Source organism: Quercus lobata, chromosome 3, assembly GCF_001633185.2.
Source record: "Quercus lobata isolate SW786 chromosome 3, ValleyOak3.0 Primary Assembly, whole genome shotgun sequence".
Taxonomy (NCBI): domain Eukaryota; kingdom Viridiplantae; phylum Streptophyta; class Magnoliopsida; order Fagales; family Fagaceae; genus Quercus; species Quercus lobata.
Genome location: NC_044906.1, coordinates 11111110 through 11127110, shown reverse-complemented (window position 1 = coordinate 11127110; position 16001 = coordinate 11111110). Strand labels below are relative to the sequence as shown.

Sequence of the window (16001 nt, the reverse complement as noted above, 5' to 3'; positions counted from 1 at the left end):
CCGTTGATGAATGGTTATACAATGGCGGTCCTTATGAGCTAATTGTTCTACCACCAAGAGCGAGAAAAGGCAGCTGCTGGAGGTGGAGGGGGATTAGTGCTAAATTTTAGATTGTTTTTTGTTAGTGTAGACCACATGTTCTCACTCTTGTATAAGTTCTTTATACAAGTTCTACCATTCTAGTGAAATCTTGTAGAAAAATATATGTTTTGGATATATGTAGAAACTTTGTTAAGGACTTAAGGTAGTGTGTGTGCTGTGCTTAGTAGTGTGTGGGTGGTGCCTAGTAGTGTGATGAGGTGTGCCTGTTGTGGTGATAAAGGGTGCATGTACTTGGCTATATTGAGGCATGTGCAGTGCAGGTGCATGATGTGAAGCTTAGTAAGTGATCAGATAGTGAGAATTAGTTAGGCAGTTTTGCATTTGGTATTACTGAGATTGTAATTGTATATAACCCCCAATTTTGGGATGATAATAAACAAGTTTGGAATCAATTCAGTTACTCTCCTTTCTCTATCTTTCTTGTTCTCACTCTATTGGAGGTGGTTACCCTCGAAGTAACCAACATCTCATTCTTTCCATTCTCCAATTCTTTCCATTACTTTCTTCAACAATCAAGCTCTTAACAATCTTCAACACTTACCTTTAGTAGCCACTTGTATGATTCAAAAATTGTTTTGAATGGAAGTATTTTGCTTAGGCATAATCTTGTTCATTACACTTTGGCTTCAACTTGCATCCTTGTAGAATTTGTGAATGTAATTTTTAGGTTCCATGAATGTGCATATTTTTAGGTTCTTTTTGAGTGAAATAATAGCCTTGTAATCAAAGTGTACATTTTAATAAAGCTTTGTTTATTTTTGGATCAAACTCTTCCATCAATTTGTGACCGTACAGGCATCATCAAAATTGTTCAATTTGAAGCATTACAAGAAATTAGAAATAAAAGGCACACAATCAATTACATTTTATTACATTCTCAAACCAATATCAATAAAAGAATAACTATATTTTATTACATTCTTCTTGGTTTGTACTCTAAATCCATGTAAAAGTTTTTGTAAATGAACATGAAAACTAGTAAGTGTCAAAACTAAAGAATACATTCAATCTTTCATTGATACTGAAAAATTAGCCTATTGACAACAAGATACATGGCTTCAATGCTTCATGGAATGCTTCAAAACATTTTTCTGGCAAGATACATTGAACTTCATTGCAGCAGAGGCTAATATTTTATCCTGTTAATAAGAAAACAAGAGACATAGTTATTAGTTATTACTCCATATAACCTTTTTCAACAATAAATGGAAAATAAAAAAGTGCATAAACAAACTCTTGTTCATAAGCTCAATTGTGCCCAAATCCAACTGCAATTTCTGCTTTATTGTCTAAATTAGTACCATATTTGTATAACATAGAAATGCCCAAGTAGAATTAAAGTTAATAAATGAATACCATATCTATATAACATAGAAATGCCCCAGAAGAATTAAAGTTCAACTAGAAATATTTGACAATTTTTTATTAAAAGAAAAATAGCATAACCAAAATTTCAAACATTCTTTTGAACCAAAATAGCATCACCAGAATATTTTGGAAGGCCTTAACATATAAACTTAAAAATTTGGGCTAAACTTGTTAGGCATGATTGGTAACAATTCAAGAAACCAAAAATGCAAATATTTTCCACAAGAAACCAAAAGAGCCACAATTTATATCTTTAAAATGAACTACAAGAAACAAAATATATTATCTACCAGCAAAATACCCATCTGCATAGTCAATCCAAATTTAGAAAAGGAACAAATACCTAAAAAAAATTAGGAAAAAAAAAAAAAAAAAGAAGAGAAATTTCATAATGATTTTTAGCATACATCATGAGTTCATGACAAAGCAACATAATTTTTGGACTGATGTCAAAGACAACACCACACAACAACTACAAGCAGATACTTAATCAAAACACATTCAACTGTACCCAAAAGCCCCAAATTTTCAAACCTAAAGCAGATCATCAAGCTTTATACTCAAAAGGAAACCCAGTCACTAAACAAAACTCTAAGGGATTCAATCACTTCTAAAAGGCAAATAAAAAGAGAAACAAAAAGAAAAATAAAAAAGAAAAGACAATAAAGAGAAAGAGAGGAGGACCCGGCCACCAGTGGTGGTGGCACCTACGATAGCACCTCTAGCGGCCGAAGGAGAGAGACAAGAACGTATCGGAACTCCGCCGGTAGTGGAGGTGTGGGACGCAGTGGTTGCTAGCTATAGCCATGGAGATTGAGCAATGGTGTGAGAGAGTTTTTGAATTTTGGGTAGAGAAAGATCTGAAGAAAGAGAGAGTTTTTTTTGTTTTTTTGGGTAGCTGAAAGGCAGAGAGAAGAGTTAACCTTTACAGCTAACCCCAGTTGAACTTGCTGAGTTAAGTCAGTTGGATTTTAATTGACGTGGCATGCTTCAGACTTTAGATTTATTTCAAACGAATCCTGTCCATAAAATGGACACTCCATTTCAAATAGAAATGGAGAGGATCCGGATCCCTGATCGTTGTGTTGCTGGGTACTGTGTTTGGTACCTAAGAAAGTGCAAGAATACAAAAGAAAATAGAAGAAATTGAGGATTTACAAAAAAAAAAAAAATCATTTTCTTTAATTTTTTTTTTAGATTTTGTTTATCTGACATGGCCTTTTTTTTCTTCATTAAAATGCTTATGTGGATTTTCAATGTTAAATTATTTGATTTTATATTATTATGTTAGCCACATGTGCGCCAATCATGCAAACCGTTTGCCACCTAAATATTTTCCGTTAGTGAGTTAACGGTAGGGACCAAATTAATTGGAAGTTGAGAATAACAAGAACCGTATTGACTGTTACCAAAATGTAGGGACCAAATTGACCGTAGTCTCAAAATGTAGGGACCAAAATGGTATAGCCTTATTTTAATAGAGCATTAGTACAACACCAACATAGATAAGAACAAATTTATAACCTAATAAACCTAAGTATAGTACCAAAACAATACAAACTATTTTATCAGTGCTTCAAAGACTAAACCAATAGAAATTACAACAAATTTATATTGGTTGTACATCAAATCAACATAAATAATCAAACCAAATGATATCTTATTTCGTTAGTAAGATATCAAATAGTTCTATCTCAACTCGGTTGAGAAAAAAAAAAAACATAAATTAGTTTTACTATTCTATATTTAATAGGATATTATATAGTTCTATCCCAACTCAATTTTTTTTAGAAAGTATCCCAACTCAATTGATAAACAAAAGTGTAAACAATAAAATCATATAATATATATTTTTTAAAATATATATTAAATATAGGTAGATTGGGTTGGGTTAGACGGATTTGTAAATCTAGTAACCCTCACTCAACTTGACCCATTATAAAAAAGATTTTGACAATCCAACCCAACCCACTAATTCTTAAAAACCCACCAAACCTAGCAAATTTGGGTTAGATTGAATCGATTTTGACAAATTGGCGGGTTGGTTACACACCCCCTAATTCAAGCCATTTTTGACTGCACACCCCTAATTCAAGCCATTTTCTAACAGGGATTTGGTGGATTAAGGAGCAAAAAATGTTCAACCACGTTGAATATATGTGCCTACCACTAATGAATCACGGATAGATGCATTTATAGGTTTGACAGACGTGCACTACAGTTAACAATTGAAAATTTAATAAGATTCAATAGGAAAAAAAAGAAGTAAAAATAACTTTTTATATTAGTAATATTATAACTATTATTTTGATAGTTATAATAGGGAGGGGGGTTTAAATTATACTTAGATATTTCTCTTTTTTGATATAATATATTTCTCTTAAAAATACTAAGAGACGTTAATTAGTTAAATTACAATTCTTACGCCACTAATAAAATTATTAAAGAATCTCATTTTCAACTTTACATAGTAAGCCTAAAAATACACCCTAAGATCACATGGAAGGTCAAAAATTAGCATTTTAAATTATTTTGAAAAGACAAGTTAAAATTTAAAATCTGCGATATCTATCTAATACTAGTATTTTAGACCAATATTCCAAGGTAGTATTTTTTTTTTTTTGGAACAATGAAATATTCAAATTAAGTCTGAAATAATAAGATAAGATAAGAGTTTGTGAATTGAAATAATTAAGAATTTTATAAGTTACTAGTAAGTAATTTAGAACCTAAAAATAGGATATAGAAGTTGCAAAGGCGCGTGGAGCGAAGAGGGAAAGATTAAGGTGTTTGTCCAATAAGAATGAAAAAGGTAGCAACCCACATGGGAAACTTTGGGTTTTGCCATGTGCCTCCATTTATGAGAATTAGCTAGCTGTGTTATGATTCGGATCTCAAACCCAAAACCAATAAGTGTAATGCGAATGTGATAGATAGACTTACACACACCTTTTTTTTTTTTTTTTTTTTTTTTTTGGAGAAGAATACTTACACACTTTGTTAACACCACTAAGGAACCGCGTATCGTATATTTTTTCATTTTCATGTGACAGCACGTGTGGTCCGTGTGACTGACTCTCTATATATTCACCTATTTCTCCTCTGCAGTTTCAATCACAAAACACGCACAAAAGTAGTCATTGGGTGGTCAGTTAACAAATATACAAATATATAATAACTTTCCAATTTTCATTTACTCTTCTTCTCCCCTCAAAAACCCCTTTTAGCCTCTTCAATTTTCAACACCACCAAAGAAAAAGCTACATACATACATACATACCTAGAAAATGGCTGATGAAGGCACAGCTACTTGCATTGATATCCTCTTGGCCATTATTTTGCCTCCTCTTGGTGTTTTCCTCAAGTTTGGTTGCCAGGTACCTAATTCATTTTCTTTATTTCATTTCATTTCATGTATTTTTATTTTTATATTTCTTTCTTATTCATTTTTTACGTGGGTGATTAATAATTCAGATCGAGTTTTGGATTTGTTTGTTGCTGACCCTTTTCGGCTATCTCCCTGGGATTATTTATGCTGTCTATGCCATCACCAAGTGAACTTCAATCTTTGTAAGCATCCACTTATCTCTCTCCCCCTTGCTTCTGTTTCTTTTTTCTTTTTCTTATATAAAACATTTTTTTTTTTTAAATTTTGTTTTACTAATTATAAATCAAAGATTTATTAAAACAAAATGTTATATCAACATATTTTTAGACTAGAATAACCAATCTCCACTTGATGTGTTTTATGTGCTAATTGAATATGAAAGATAAAACGTTTGAGATGCATGAGTTACTTTTTATACATCGATACGTTTATTTTAGAATATAGGATGGTGGGTACATTATGATTTAAGTTTGTGTGTATTAATAAAAAATTATCAATAAAAATTTCTTGAAGATAAACTGTCGTTGTATAAGAAGTTTGCAATTTTTTGTTGTTGAAAATAACATGGGAAAAAGAACTCACTTGAAATTGCTTTTTGAACTTTTCTTCTAAGTTGAACAAGTTTGAATTAAAAACTTCTTGGGGGTAACAACTAGTAAAATTACTTGTTCCTCACAAAACATGCTAGAATCACAACTTTGCACACAATTTATTTACTTGGAGAATTGCAAGAGGTGAATGGACTCACATGATCTATCACTTTTATTCCATCATTCATGACAAATGTTAAAATGTATTTGTAAACACAATTCTTAAAAGTAAAAACAAAAGCAAAAAGGCCCTAAATGTCACTCTCTTTCACACATGAGTCGTGAATCATTAAACGCTGTCTATTGGATATACTCAATAGTCAATAGACAGCGTATAATGCATAGGCCCCGCGTGATCTTGCACTATACTTCTTGTATTTCATCTTAATAATTGTGACTTAAGTGGACTATCTTTTTCTTTCCTCTAATTATGGGCTAAACTTTTGACAATTAGTTTCTCAAAAAAAAAAAAAAAACTTTTGACAATTTTGCATCTTTTTTTGGGCAGGTGGAGGTGTGACCTGTGAACGGCAATATGTCTTTTGTTTTTCTGATTTGGGGTTCGTTAATAGCCGTTGATGGACAGTTGATTCTTCATTCTGTGTGTCAAAGTGTTTAAGATTTTCTTTTCTTTTTCTTTTTCTTTTCCCTCTTTTTTGTTTTTTAATCTGATGTAAAGGTGGAATACTGGTTATGTGATTAAGACTTTGACGAATGGTGGGTACCATTCGTCATATTAGTGTTTCTTAGAACCTATTCTTATTTTAATGTGATTTGTGTTCTTTTTCAACCAATTTGTCTATGGAGAAATGATTTTTGAGTGATCTGTCTTTCTTTTACATTTGCGTTATTGGTAAGCAGAACAGCTAGTCCTCCTCCCCATATTATTTAATTTACATGAATTTATGAGATGCCTTAAAAAGCAGTCACTTTTAGAATTTTAGATGCTAATTGTACTAGGTGACAATCTAATACAGCAAATTGTACCATAGCATTAGTCATTGTTGACAACGATGGCTTCCTTGGAAAAGAGCTGAGGAGGAGAATAGAACAAGAAAAGGAAGATGACATGCATCTAACTAAAAAAGCACAAGCACAATAAAAACCAAAGGAAGAAGGCATACATCTCTTACCTTAAATTTAAAAAACTTTATAGACATACAGCTTTTGAAGCTGTTAAGAAAATTATGAAGGAGTGCCTTAATCTTTTAAATTAAAGTGCAATTAATATTCATTTACTTTTCTCAAAAGAAAGTTTTAGAGCCTGTTTGGTAATGTTGTTCAAGTAAAATTGTTTAAGTTTTTTAGAAATATAGGTAGATGAAAAAATGTTTTGGAAATACGTATTGTGTTGTTTAAATAACAAAAATTGTTATTTAAATACCACCAAATACCCCCTTAGTTGTACACATTTCATCCATCATAAATTTCGTGTGCAACCAATTAAGCATTCACAAATGTACTTTTTCATTTTTAAGAATGAGTAACTAATAAGTATTTGTTATTTATTAACATGTACTCTCATAGTAGCTAATTCAGAGTTTTTTTTCCTCCATGGCCCAACCTATGAACGTAAAGTATCTTGTTATAGATTTGTCATCATTCATCAATATGGTTGCCTGTTTTGATTGGGAGTAATTTATACGTACACGCATCTAGTAGGTCTTGAACACATGATCTCAACCACCACCTTAATTGCTGTTATGATAAGAATGTGCTATGGAGTTCCTTTAGATATATCATCAACATTGTAGAAATATAAAAAGGGAATTATCCATTAAAAAATAAAAGCTTGACAAAGCAATAAGGTGGCACGTGGAAGCAAAATCCTTTTCCACATTAGGCAGTAAGATAACAACATCATCAATCAACAATGACAACAACAAAAAAAAGGTCACAAGCAGCCAAAACGGTAGTTTCACCAATTTGAGAAACAAATGAGCTTACCAACATCCACCCACCCCTGTTTTGATTATTTTGTACTAAAAGTTTAGCATTGTGATTATCAAACACCTCAATTATTTGGTGTGTAGAAAGATTAGCAAGAAGGAAGCTTCTCGTTTCTCATAACACGGATATAATACAATTTAGTGATTGAAAACTGAAGCTTCCAGTTCCAGATCAAAGATTTGCCTCACCTTACATTAACCAATACACAACAGATATGTCTCATTCAATTTCTCTTATTCTTTGAACTGCCATTCCCTACGGCACATGGGGCAATGTGCTTGAGAGGTCTGTGTATTCACGCATTTTAAGATGCAATGGAGATGGAATGCATGGTTGCAAGCACCCCAAACTGCAATATCATAGGTTCAAAACAAACATCATTATTTCCTGTCATAAGATTTTAGCAACAACTACAAGAAGATTCAATTGTTTCTTTTCCCTGATAAGTATAATAAATACAAGAGGAACAAATGAAAGGGGGGAAAAGAATGCAATCTTTCACTAATATACCAAATAAACTAACAACTTTTAAGGACATACAATATCAATTTAAGGAAATTATGAAGAAGATTCTCAACTCCTAGTTGAAAAACTACATCATGAATGTGATTCTCTACCTCTGAAATATTGTTACTTAACATGACTCCGATGGATTTTTATTTTTTTCCCATATCTCAATGACAAAAACACACCAGGAAAGAAAAGATGAATTCTTCATGCCTCTGTGAACTCCACAGAGATAAAGAAAAAAAAAAAAAAGCATTATGTCACAGGTGTGGAAATATACTACGAACCAAGTTCAACAAAAGTAACTATTAGATACTTGTGATAGTTTTACTTCATGAGATGCCATATGTATTGGGGGAAGAACATGGGCTCAACCAGATTTTGTTAGAAAACAGAGACAATCAAAATTGGAAGCCTCAGTTTGAAGTCATTTTAACTATTTAAAATAACTTTATACCTGATGGAAAACTGACACAACCCATAACGTCCGAAACACAATAGAATGGACCGAAATTTTACCCCAGTTGGAAAAGGGTGGGTTCTCGTACTAATTTGCATACCGGTATGAGATTTTCTGGCCGTTTCTGCCAGAATGGAACAAAATTCAAAACTTGAGTTTTACAATTTACTTACAAAATCTGTTAATTGTTGTAATTGAAAGTAGTCTATTACGAGAGTATATCAACTATAAGAACTCTTTTTAAAGAAAATTTGTAAGGAAACCACCTAGACCTGTTTTTTTTTTTTTTTTTTTTTTTTGGGTGGGGATCATTAGATGACATCAATATTTTCTTCTAGCGGGCCAACTCTTAATTTTTGGGGTACAGCATTTAAAAAAGTAAGAACTACAACCAGCCAAGCACTGCAGCCCTTGAACGTGGTTCCACCACCACATGCTAATAACTATAAACCATCCAAGCGCTGCAGCAAGAACTTTCTACAATAATAATGATGGAGGTCTCACTAAAATGGATAGTAAAACACCCATTTATCATTGAATGGAAAAAGGAAAATGAATATTGCATACCACTCAGCACATAGCAAGTAGGTGTAAAATTGACAAAGTAAAGAGATAAAAAAAAATATATAATAATAATAATAAATAAATAAAAAACCCTTAAATGCAAGAAAGTGAGAAGTAATAGGGTAAAGGAGAGGTGGTTATCTTTTAAAATCAAACAATCCACAACTCTCGTTTTTTTTTTTTTTTTGAGGGATAAATCAAACAATTTATAATTACAAATATACTAAGATAATGGTGAGGGGGTAAATGACAGTTTTTATAACAGCTGTTAACTCATTATATTATAAATTATATATGATTAAAATTTAAAGATAACAAACAATGGGATAACATAATAAGTAAAATTAATCCCATTGTTTGATTATATTAGAAGTTATATATGATCTAATTTACCCCTCCATTGCAAATTTCTTAAATTTCTTAAACTTAAGAATTTTTTTATATATAATTTTAGATTGAAGAATTCTAACATGTACTTTAAATTAGATCATCATAGTGTTGCATATCTAAAGAGGCCTTTATGGACATATCAAACAATGGGATAACATATTAAGTAAAATTAATCGAGAAAGATTATAGGAGGTAGGAAGCATTGCATGAGGAACATTACTTCATGGACTCTATTTTGAACAAGAAGTTCAATTAAGAAATGAAAATAAACAAGAGTTCATGTAGAGTAAGTGCCTTCAGTCATCTAGCACGCAGGATTAGTAAGAAAACCCCCCAAGAATCAATCATGCACAACGAGTTTGTTGTATTCTTCACCTGATAGTTCTACATCCATTATGGCCGCAGGATCCAAATTTCCATCTCCCTCCAGGAATACTCTAAAAATATCATTTGAGCAACCATATATTAATGTGATATCATCTGCTGAAATCACATCAGGAATCAAGCAAAATTTCAAGTTCCAGCACACTATATCTGGCATCACATAGCCATTCATTTCAAATTTCTTTCTGATTGATTCAATTTCAGTAGACACGTCGCCACACAAAACAAAATCGCCAGTATGAGTTAAAATGAAAATTTTCTTTATCATCTTATCTGTGCTCAGGTTGCATTCAAGAGCCATATTTATGACTTTATACAAAATCTCCGAAACATTAAAAAAGATGTCATCATGAGATTTCAAAGTCTTGAGCTTAGATCGAAGATCTTCTCCTTCAATCTTTATAAAGTCCAAATCATCTGAGGCATTCCGTACAGCCACTTTTCCTTTCCATGGGCTCTCACAGAATTCAGAAGTTAGAAGACTAAAAGCATAGCAAAAGTTCGAGAAGTTATAATATGGTGCAGTACTAAAGACTGAAATGCAGTTGTGAAAGCATCCTTTGCTAGAGAAGTCTTCAACTACTCTCCTCCAATGATACTCTGCGATTTCCTCCCCAAATGCATAGTTCAACAAACTTAAAATCTCGTGAGGAAGCAATCTGCTGAAATTGAATTTTGGCTTCACCGACCGCTTCAGATACCGAAGGTGACGACAAATTCGCCAGTCATCATGTTTAAAGAATAACTTTTTGTAAGTTTTCATAGCAACAAAGGGGACTCGATCATATGGAAGACTGTCCCACTTGCGACGGCTCATGTAAGTCTCAGGCAGCTCCAAGGCTTTGCGAAGTGGGATAAGGACCTGTTTTCGCAAACGTTCTCGAACTCGATAAACATAGTGAGCCTCCTCAATCCCTCTGTACTCAGCATCAGAATCATAAGGGAAGAGCTTTCTAGCAACACTCTCACAAAAGAGAGTCGAACGATCATAAGAAGAGTCAAGAGAAGGACACCACTTTGCAGCCAAACTAATCTTATCAATCTGGCCAGTATTCAAGAACTCAAGATCGGATTTTAACAGTCGAGCAAAGATATCGGATATATGTTCATATAAAAAGCGATAATCCTCGTCATTATTGTATTTCTCAATGGCCATTTTTGCCATTAGAATTCTTTTCTGGTCCCTCAACCGCATTGTCATTTGCTTCTCCCCGGGTGGTTCTTCAACTATTTTTGAATATTTCAGCTTTACTTTTTTGTAATTCTTCATCACAGTAATTTCTCTCCTCTCATAAAATTCATATTTCCGAATTTCATAGCCATAGAGGAGCCGGTAAAGAATTTCGAGCAAGTCTTTCAAATAACCGAATTTGGCAAACACCTCGAGATTGTATGCTAGTGATTTAGGGTGACATTTGTAGAGCCATAAAAGTGAGGCAAAAAACTTTTCTTTGCCATCTTTCCTAGGAGGAATTGTTTTTCTCAAGAAGCAAATAATTTTGAGGGTGGTAAGTGAATTGTGGTTCCAAGATTTCTCTAAAAGGAATTTCAGAGCATTCAGACTCTGTTGATTGTTCCCACAATTGTAAAGATCTATGCAAGGATGACAAAATTGAAATTGATACCACTCGAAATAAGGTATAGGAGGCATGAATTTTTGCTTATCAAAGCTGCCACTTAGCAATAAATCCATGAAGGGGTCTTTGATATTGAGATGATGATCAACAGATGAGGATGGATGATCATGATGGACTTCTGGTGGGCCCAATAACCCTAACCCATGATGAGAAGGATTGGGTTTGGGTGGGTGGAATAGCAGAGCAGAAGAAGATGTGTATTGCTTTCGGTATTCTAAAAAATAATGAACTTGTGTTAAACCTCTCCGCGCTTTATTGATAGGCATAAACATACGAACTAGAAGAAAATCCTGGTTAATAGGAAAAACACTCTTAAAACAACATATATGTTTATACCAAAATCAAGAATAAAAAAATGAATATATTAAACAGGCAGTAGTAGGACGTAGTGAACAGTGAACACATTAAAACTACAACCAAATCATGCCCAATTTCCTTCTCAAAAAAAAAAAATCATGCCCAATTTCTCTGTACATCCAATCCAAACAACCCAACAATTTCAATTGAACTCCACAAGTAACAGTAAAGCTCTTTCGAACATTTTGCTGCAAAGGTTACATTTTTAGCATGGTCATGATCATGTTGTGGTGTGAGCTAAAACAGAGATCTTTGATTAAAACAAAAGACAGATTTTTTTTTTTTTTTTTTTTTTTTTTTTTTTTGTTGAGATATAAGCATCTATCAAGTTTTTATTTTATTTATAATTAAATTTAATGTTCCAATCTTCACATATAGTCAAAGACATAAAAAATTTCCTAAGGAATAATAATAACAAACACACAGAGACAGAGAAAAAGAAAATTGCGTGAGCAGCAACAATACATACCATTTGAAAGCAATAAAAATTTTATAAAAATAAATAAATAAATAAAACTCCCTTCAACCACATATTTAAATTCTATTTTTTTTTTTTTTAAAGTTACCATAGTGGCTCTCTTGAAGAAGAGAGTACAGTAGTACTGTAGCAACTCCAAACAATGTTCCCCCTTAAAATAATTCTTGAATAAAAAGTGTTTTTTTTTTTAATGAAAAATCATTTTTTTGGGTTGGTTAGATTATGACTGATTTATTCACATGGCGGGATGGTGACTCTCATTTGTCTAGTTTTGGTCTTATGAAAAATAGTCAGGATGGAAAAAGCTACAGTACTAATTTAGCTTACACTCAGCCTGAGTTTTTAAGGACTGGTAATTACATCGAATATGTATCCTTCTAAATGACTGAATTTTTTTGTTTTTTTTTTTTTGGAGAGACGATTCATTAACAAAACTAGGAATGAATAAGAGGTTCAAGACATATCCTATTAAAGTACATCCCGTTGAGGTCATCTTCAAAAACATCAACCCTGTCTACAGACGGACTATCAAATAAGGAAAAATCAACAAGCTGAATGACTAAAATTTGATTTTAGGGTCTATTTCCTTCTTCCAATGCATTTTGCAACTTATCATTACCTAAGTTTGATGAAATGGTCAGATTGTCTCTCACCAACACTATGGACATAAAATAGAACAGCCTAGGTATTACTTTACTAAAGCAGAATACTACCATAACCCTCTTCTCTGTCACTCATTGACATGTTATATTAGTGTGACAGAGTAATAAGCGGCTTGTTTATGCAGTATTGAACTCCAAGTTTGATTAGGTTGTACTCTTGCTAATAATGCATTTAATAAGAAAATGTTGTGACCTATATTTAAAAACAGCTGCGAGTTGTCAGATACATGCAAATACTGTTTCTTCTGAGTAGTATTGCCCTACACTAGTGTTGATCTGATAATTAAGATGTAATTGATAATTACAGAGATACGAAGACCCACATCTAGTGAATTTGATTAGTGTCATACTCTGCAGGAAGGGTCATCCCAGAGAGTGTGATCTACAATTATGGAACAGTTCTCTTGGACCTCTTAAGTGGGAAGCATATTCCTCCAAGCTAGTGGCGGAGCCAGGAATTTATATTTGGGAGGGTCATGTATAAATTTTTTTTTTTTGTGTGTGTATGAAATGTCAAATAGTAATATACAATATTTCATAACTGAGTATGTATAAACTAAAGTATATTTAATTAAAATTAAGCAATCATGAGACAAAATTAAAAAAAATGATTTAATATCTTTAATCAACTATAAAATGGGCAAAGTCGCAAAACATACAATAACATAAAAGCTAAACATCTTTGTTCAAAACTGTAACATACGCTCTTTAAGAGATCTAAAGTCATCAAGTATTAAATAAAAGACAAACAATCATTTAAATGTCAATACATAAAAAAAATATAGAATAAACAACAACTAAATACATGAATATATATGTATATATATATATATATATATATTTTGTCTATAATATATTGATTATTATAATAATAAATAATATATTATAAGAAATTTAAAAAAGAAAGCAATGAAAAAAAAAAAAAAATACCTGGAGCACGGTGACACAGCACACAAGCTGTCAAGCACAAGCACAAGAAGCTTCACAAAATTGAGTCACAAATTGAGGGGCCCACAGCTGTAGCCTACTGACAATTGTAATAAGAATGGTACAAAATTAGTCACTTTTTATGGCCTCAATTCAACACATATCACGTTTACCCAACAAAAATTGAACACAGTACATATATATTTAACTACTACAATTCTAGAAAGTGCAGAATAAAGAGACAAAACCTTTACCTTTAAACAAAGAGACAAAAATTTTACTTTTAAACAAAGGGATGAGAAGGAAAGATCTAAATCTGAAAAGATTAAAAAAAGAAAGAAGAAGGGGGCAAAAACAGTGCAGTGGCTGTGGCGAGAAGGACTGAAGGAGGCTGAACCGCTGAAGGAAAAGAGAAAGAACTGAAAGAAGAATGCAAAGCCCAAGTCCTCAACGGAGAGAGAGAGAGTCACCTGTTGAAAGATTTTTTCTGTTCTACAACTGCAAGACAAAGTTTCAGACTTTTCAATTTTTTTTGCCGTGTACAAGTAAGACCTAGATACATTGGGATGAAAATTAGAATTTTTTTTCTCCTTTATTTGTTGAGATAATTGTTTTTTTGGCCTAATATGTTGTGGTAATTGTTAATATATCTGTATTCATTTTAAAGATGCTAAATATGTAATTATTGTAATTTATTTACATGTATTTGTGGATTATATTTTATTGTATTGAAAATTGTATTTATTTTTAGACTTTATATAGGTATATTATCAGGGATGGGGGGCCAAAATGACAATTATTTAAGAGTCTTCAAATTATTTAAGATATTTAAAAAAAAAAAAAAATTTAGGGGGGCTAAGCGGAAAAATTTTGGGGGGCCCAAGGCCCCCCTCGGTCCTCACGTGGCTCCGCCACTGCTCCAAGCCATGTATGTTGTCTTCATTCCATAAACCCTGAGATTGTTCTCCATTTATTTGAATTCCAAGGTGTCTTCTTCTTCTTTTGTGCAATCACCATGGATTATAACTAGTATGTACAATCATATATCTGTAACGCTTTATCTAAAGGATCTAGAAATGGATTACAGCCTTGCATATGAGTCAAATATATCTTGAATGCATTCAATGTTACATTGGATTCCACTATTTATCTAAGTCGTGTAAGTTTTATTATTTATCATTTTTTTTTTTTTTTGGTTGACATCATTGCTACCTCAAACGATTGGGTAATGAGAAAGGCCCCACATGGAGTTGTGTGCTCATCAAGCAACTTGTTTCATTTTACAATTCTTTATGAGCTTAGTTTGTCATGACTTTCAGAACATCTGGGACATCCAAAAGTTTTAGACTTGAGTTAATTACTGGCATTGAATAAAAACTCATTGGATATCCACAAGTAAAAACTCATTGGTACTTGTTTATATCAGTATTTGGGTTATGCTTACAAATCCACAGGCACACAAAAGCTGTATATGGTTGAATCATATGATGGCCAACACTATTTTGACAGTTTCATAATTATTCAAGTGATTATTACAATTCCAGGCGTTGAACCCGATAAAAGGGAAAAATGCATTACTACTGTTGATGGATTCATTATTGGAAGGACAGTATGCCAACGATGATGCTACTTATAAATTGGTTGAACTTGCTTCAAAGTGTCTTCAGTCTGAGCCTAGGGATTGGCCAAATCTTGAAAAACTGTCTGTCTCTTCTGCTTGCTCGTTCCTGCTGCCTCTGATTCGCTTTTTGATGCATGTTCTAAAAATATAGTGGTGATGCCAACTATGCTTCCCACCCACCCCCCCGGTACAAGGATGGATCTTACTGTTGTGCATGATATTCTGCTAAAAACGGGGTATAAACTATAAAGTTGAAGAGTGTGCAGAAAATATGAGGTATTTGAATGATCTCTTCTATAATTCACACTTTTTCTGGTTTGACCGTATAAAGTTTAGATATGATTTGGTAATGCCGATACTCAAGAGTCAAGTCAACAAATCCTTAATCACAATTAGATTGAGTTTGAATTGGCCAATTTTGGTAAACCCCAACCATTTTAGGAATTTTGGATTAAGGATTTTTGGTAAGACAATTATTTAAGATTAAATAAAGAACTTTTTCTTTCCTACATTTTGTGTACATTTGTAATCACAATCAGGTGCCAACTTATGCAGATTTGTCATTGCATCATTGTACTATGGTTGAAAAATAAATTTTCATTTAATTTGGATGTCT

At 32.6% G+C, this 16001-nt stretch overlaps 2 protein-coding genes across 2 annotated transcripts; one reads left to right on the top strand and one right to left on the bottom strand.

Moving 5' to 3' along the window:
- The first annotated feature begins 4575 nt into the window (after positions 1–4575).
- LOC115978782 (hydrophobic protein RCI2B-like) lies at positions 4576–6270 on the top strand. Its single transcript, XM_031100646.1, has 3 exons — positions 4576–4847; positions 4945–5040; positions 5957–6270. Exons 1-2 carry the CDS (start codon positions 4758–4760, stop codon positions 5026–5028), a joined length of 174 nt encoding a protein of 57 aa, XP_030956506.1. The 5' UTR covers positions 4576–4757; the 3' UTR covers positions 5029–5040; positions 5957–6270.
- A 3352-nt stretch (positions 6271–9622) lies between these two features.
- On the bottom strand, positions 9623–14086 carry LOC115979738. Its single transcript, XM_031101803.1, has 3 exons — positions 14019–14086; positions 13768–13864; positions 9623–11630 (listed from the first exon to the last, which is right to left on the bottom strand). Exon 3 carries the CDS (start codon positions 11610–11612, stop codon positions 9660–9662), a length of 1953 nt encoding a protein of 650 aa, XP_030957663.1. The 5' UTR covers positions 11613–11630; positions 13768–13864; positions 14019–14086; the 3' UTR covers positions 9623–9659.
- Between the last annotated feature and the right edge of the window lie 1915 nt (positions 14087–16001).

Coding starts and splice junctions, on each gene's coding strand:
- LOC115978782 (XM_031100646.1), top strand. CDS start 4,758: ATGGCTGATGAAGGCACAGCTACTTGCATTGATATCCTCTTGGCCATT. Junction 4,848..4,944: donor TCCTCAAGTTTGGTTGCCAG/GTACCTAATTCA, acceptor TTAATAATTCAG/ATCGAGTTTTGGATTTGTTT.
- LOC115979738 (XM_031101803.1), bottom strand. CDS start 11,612: ATGTTTATGCCTATCAATAAAGCGCGGAGAGGTTTAACACAAGTTCAT.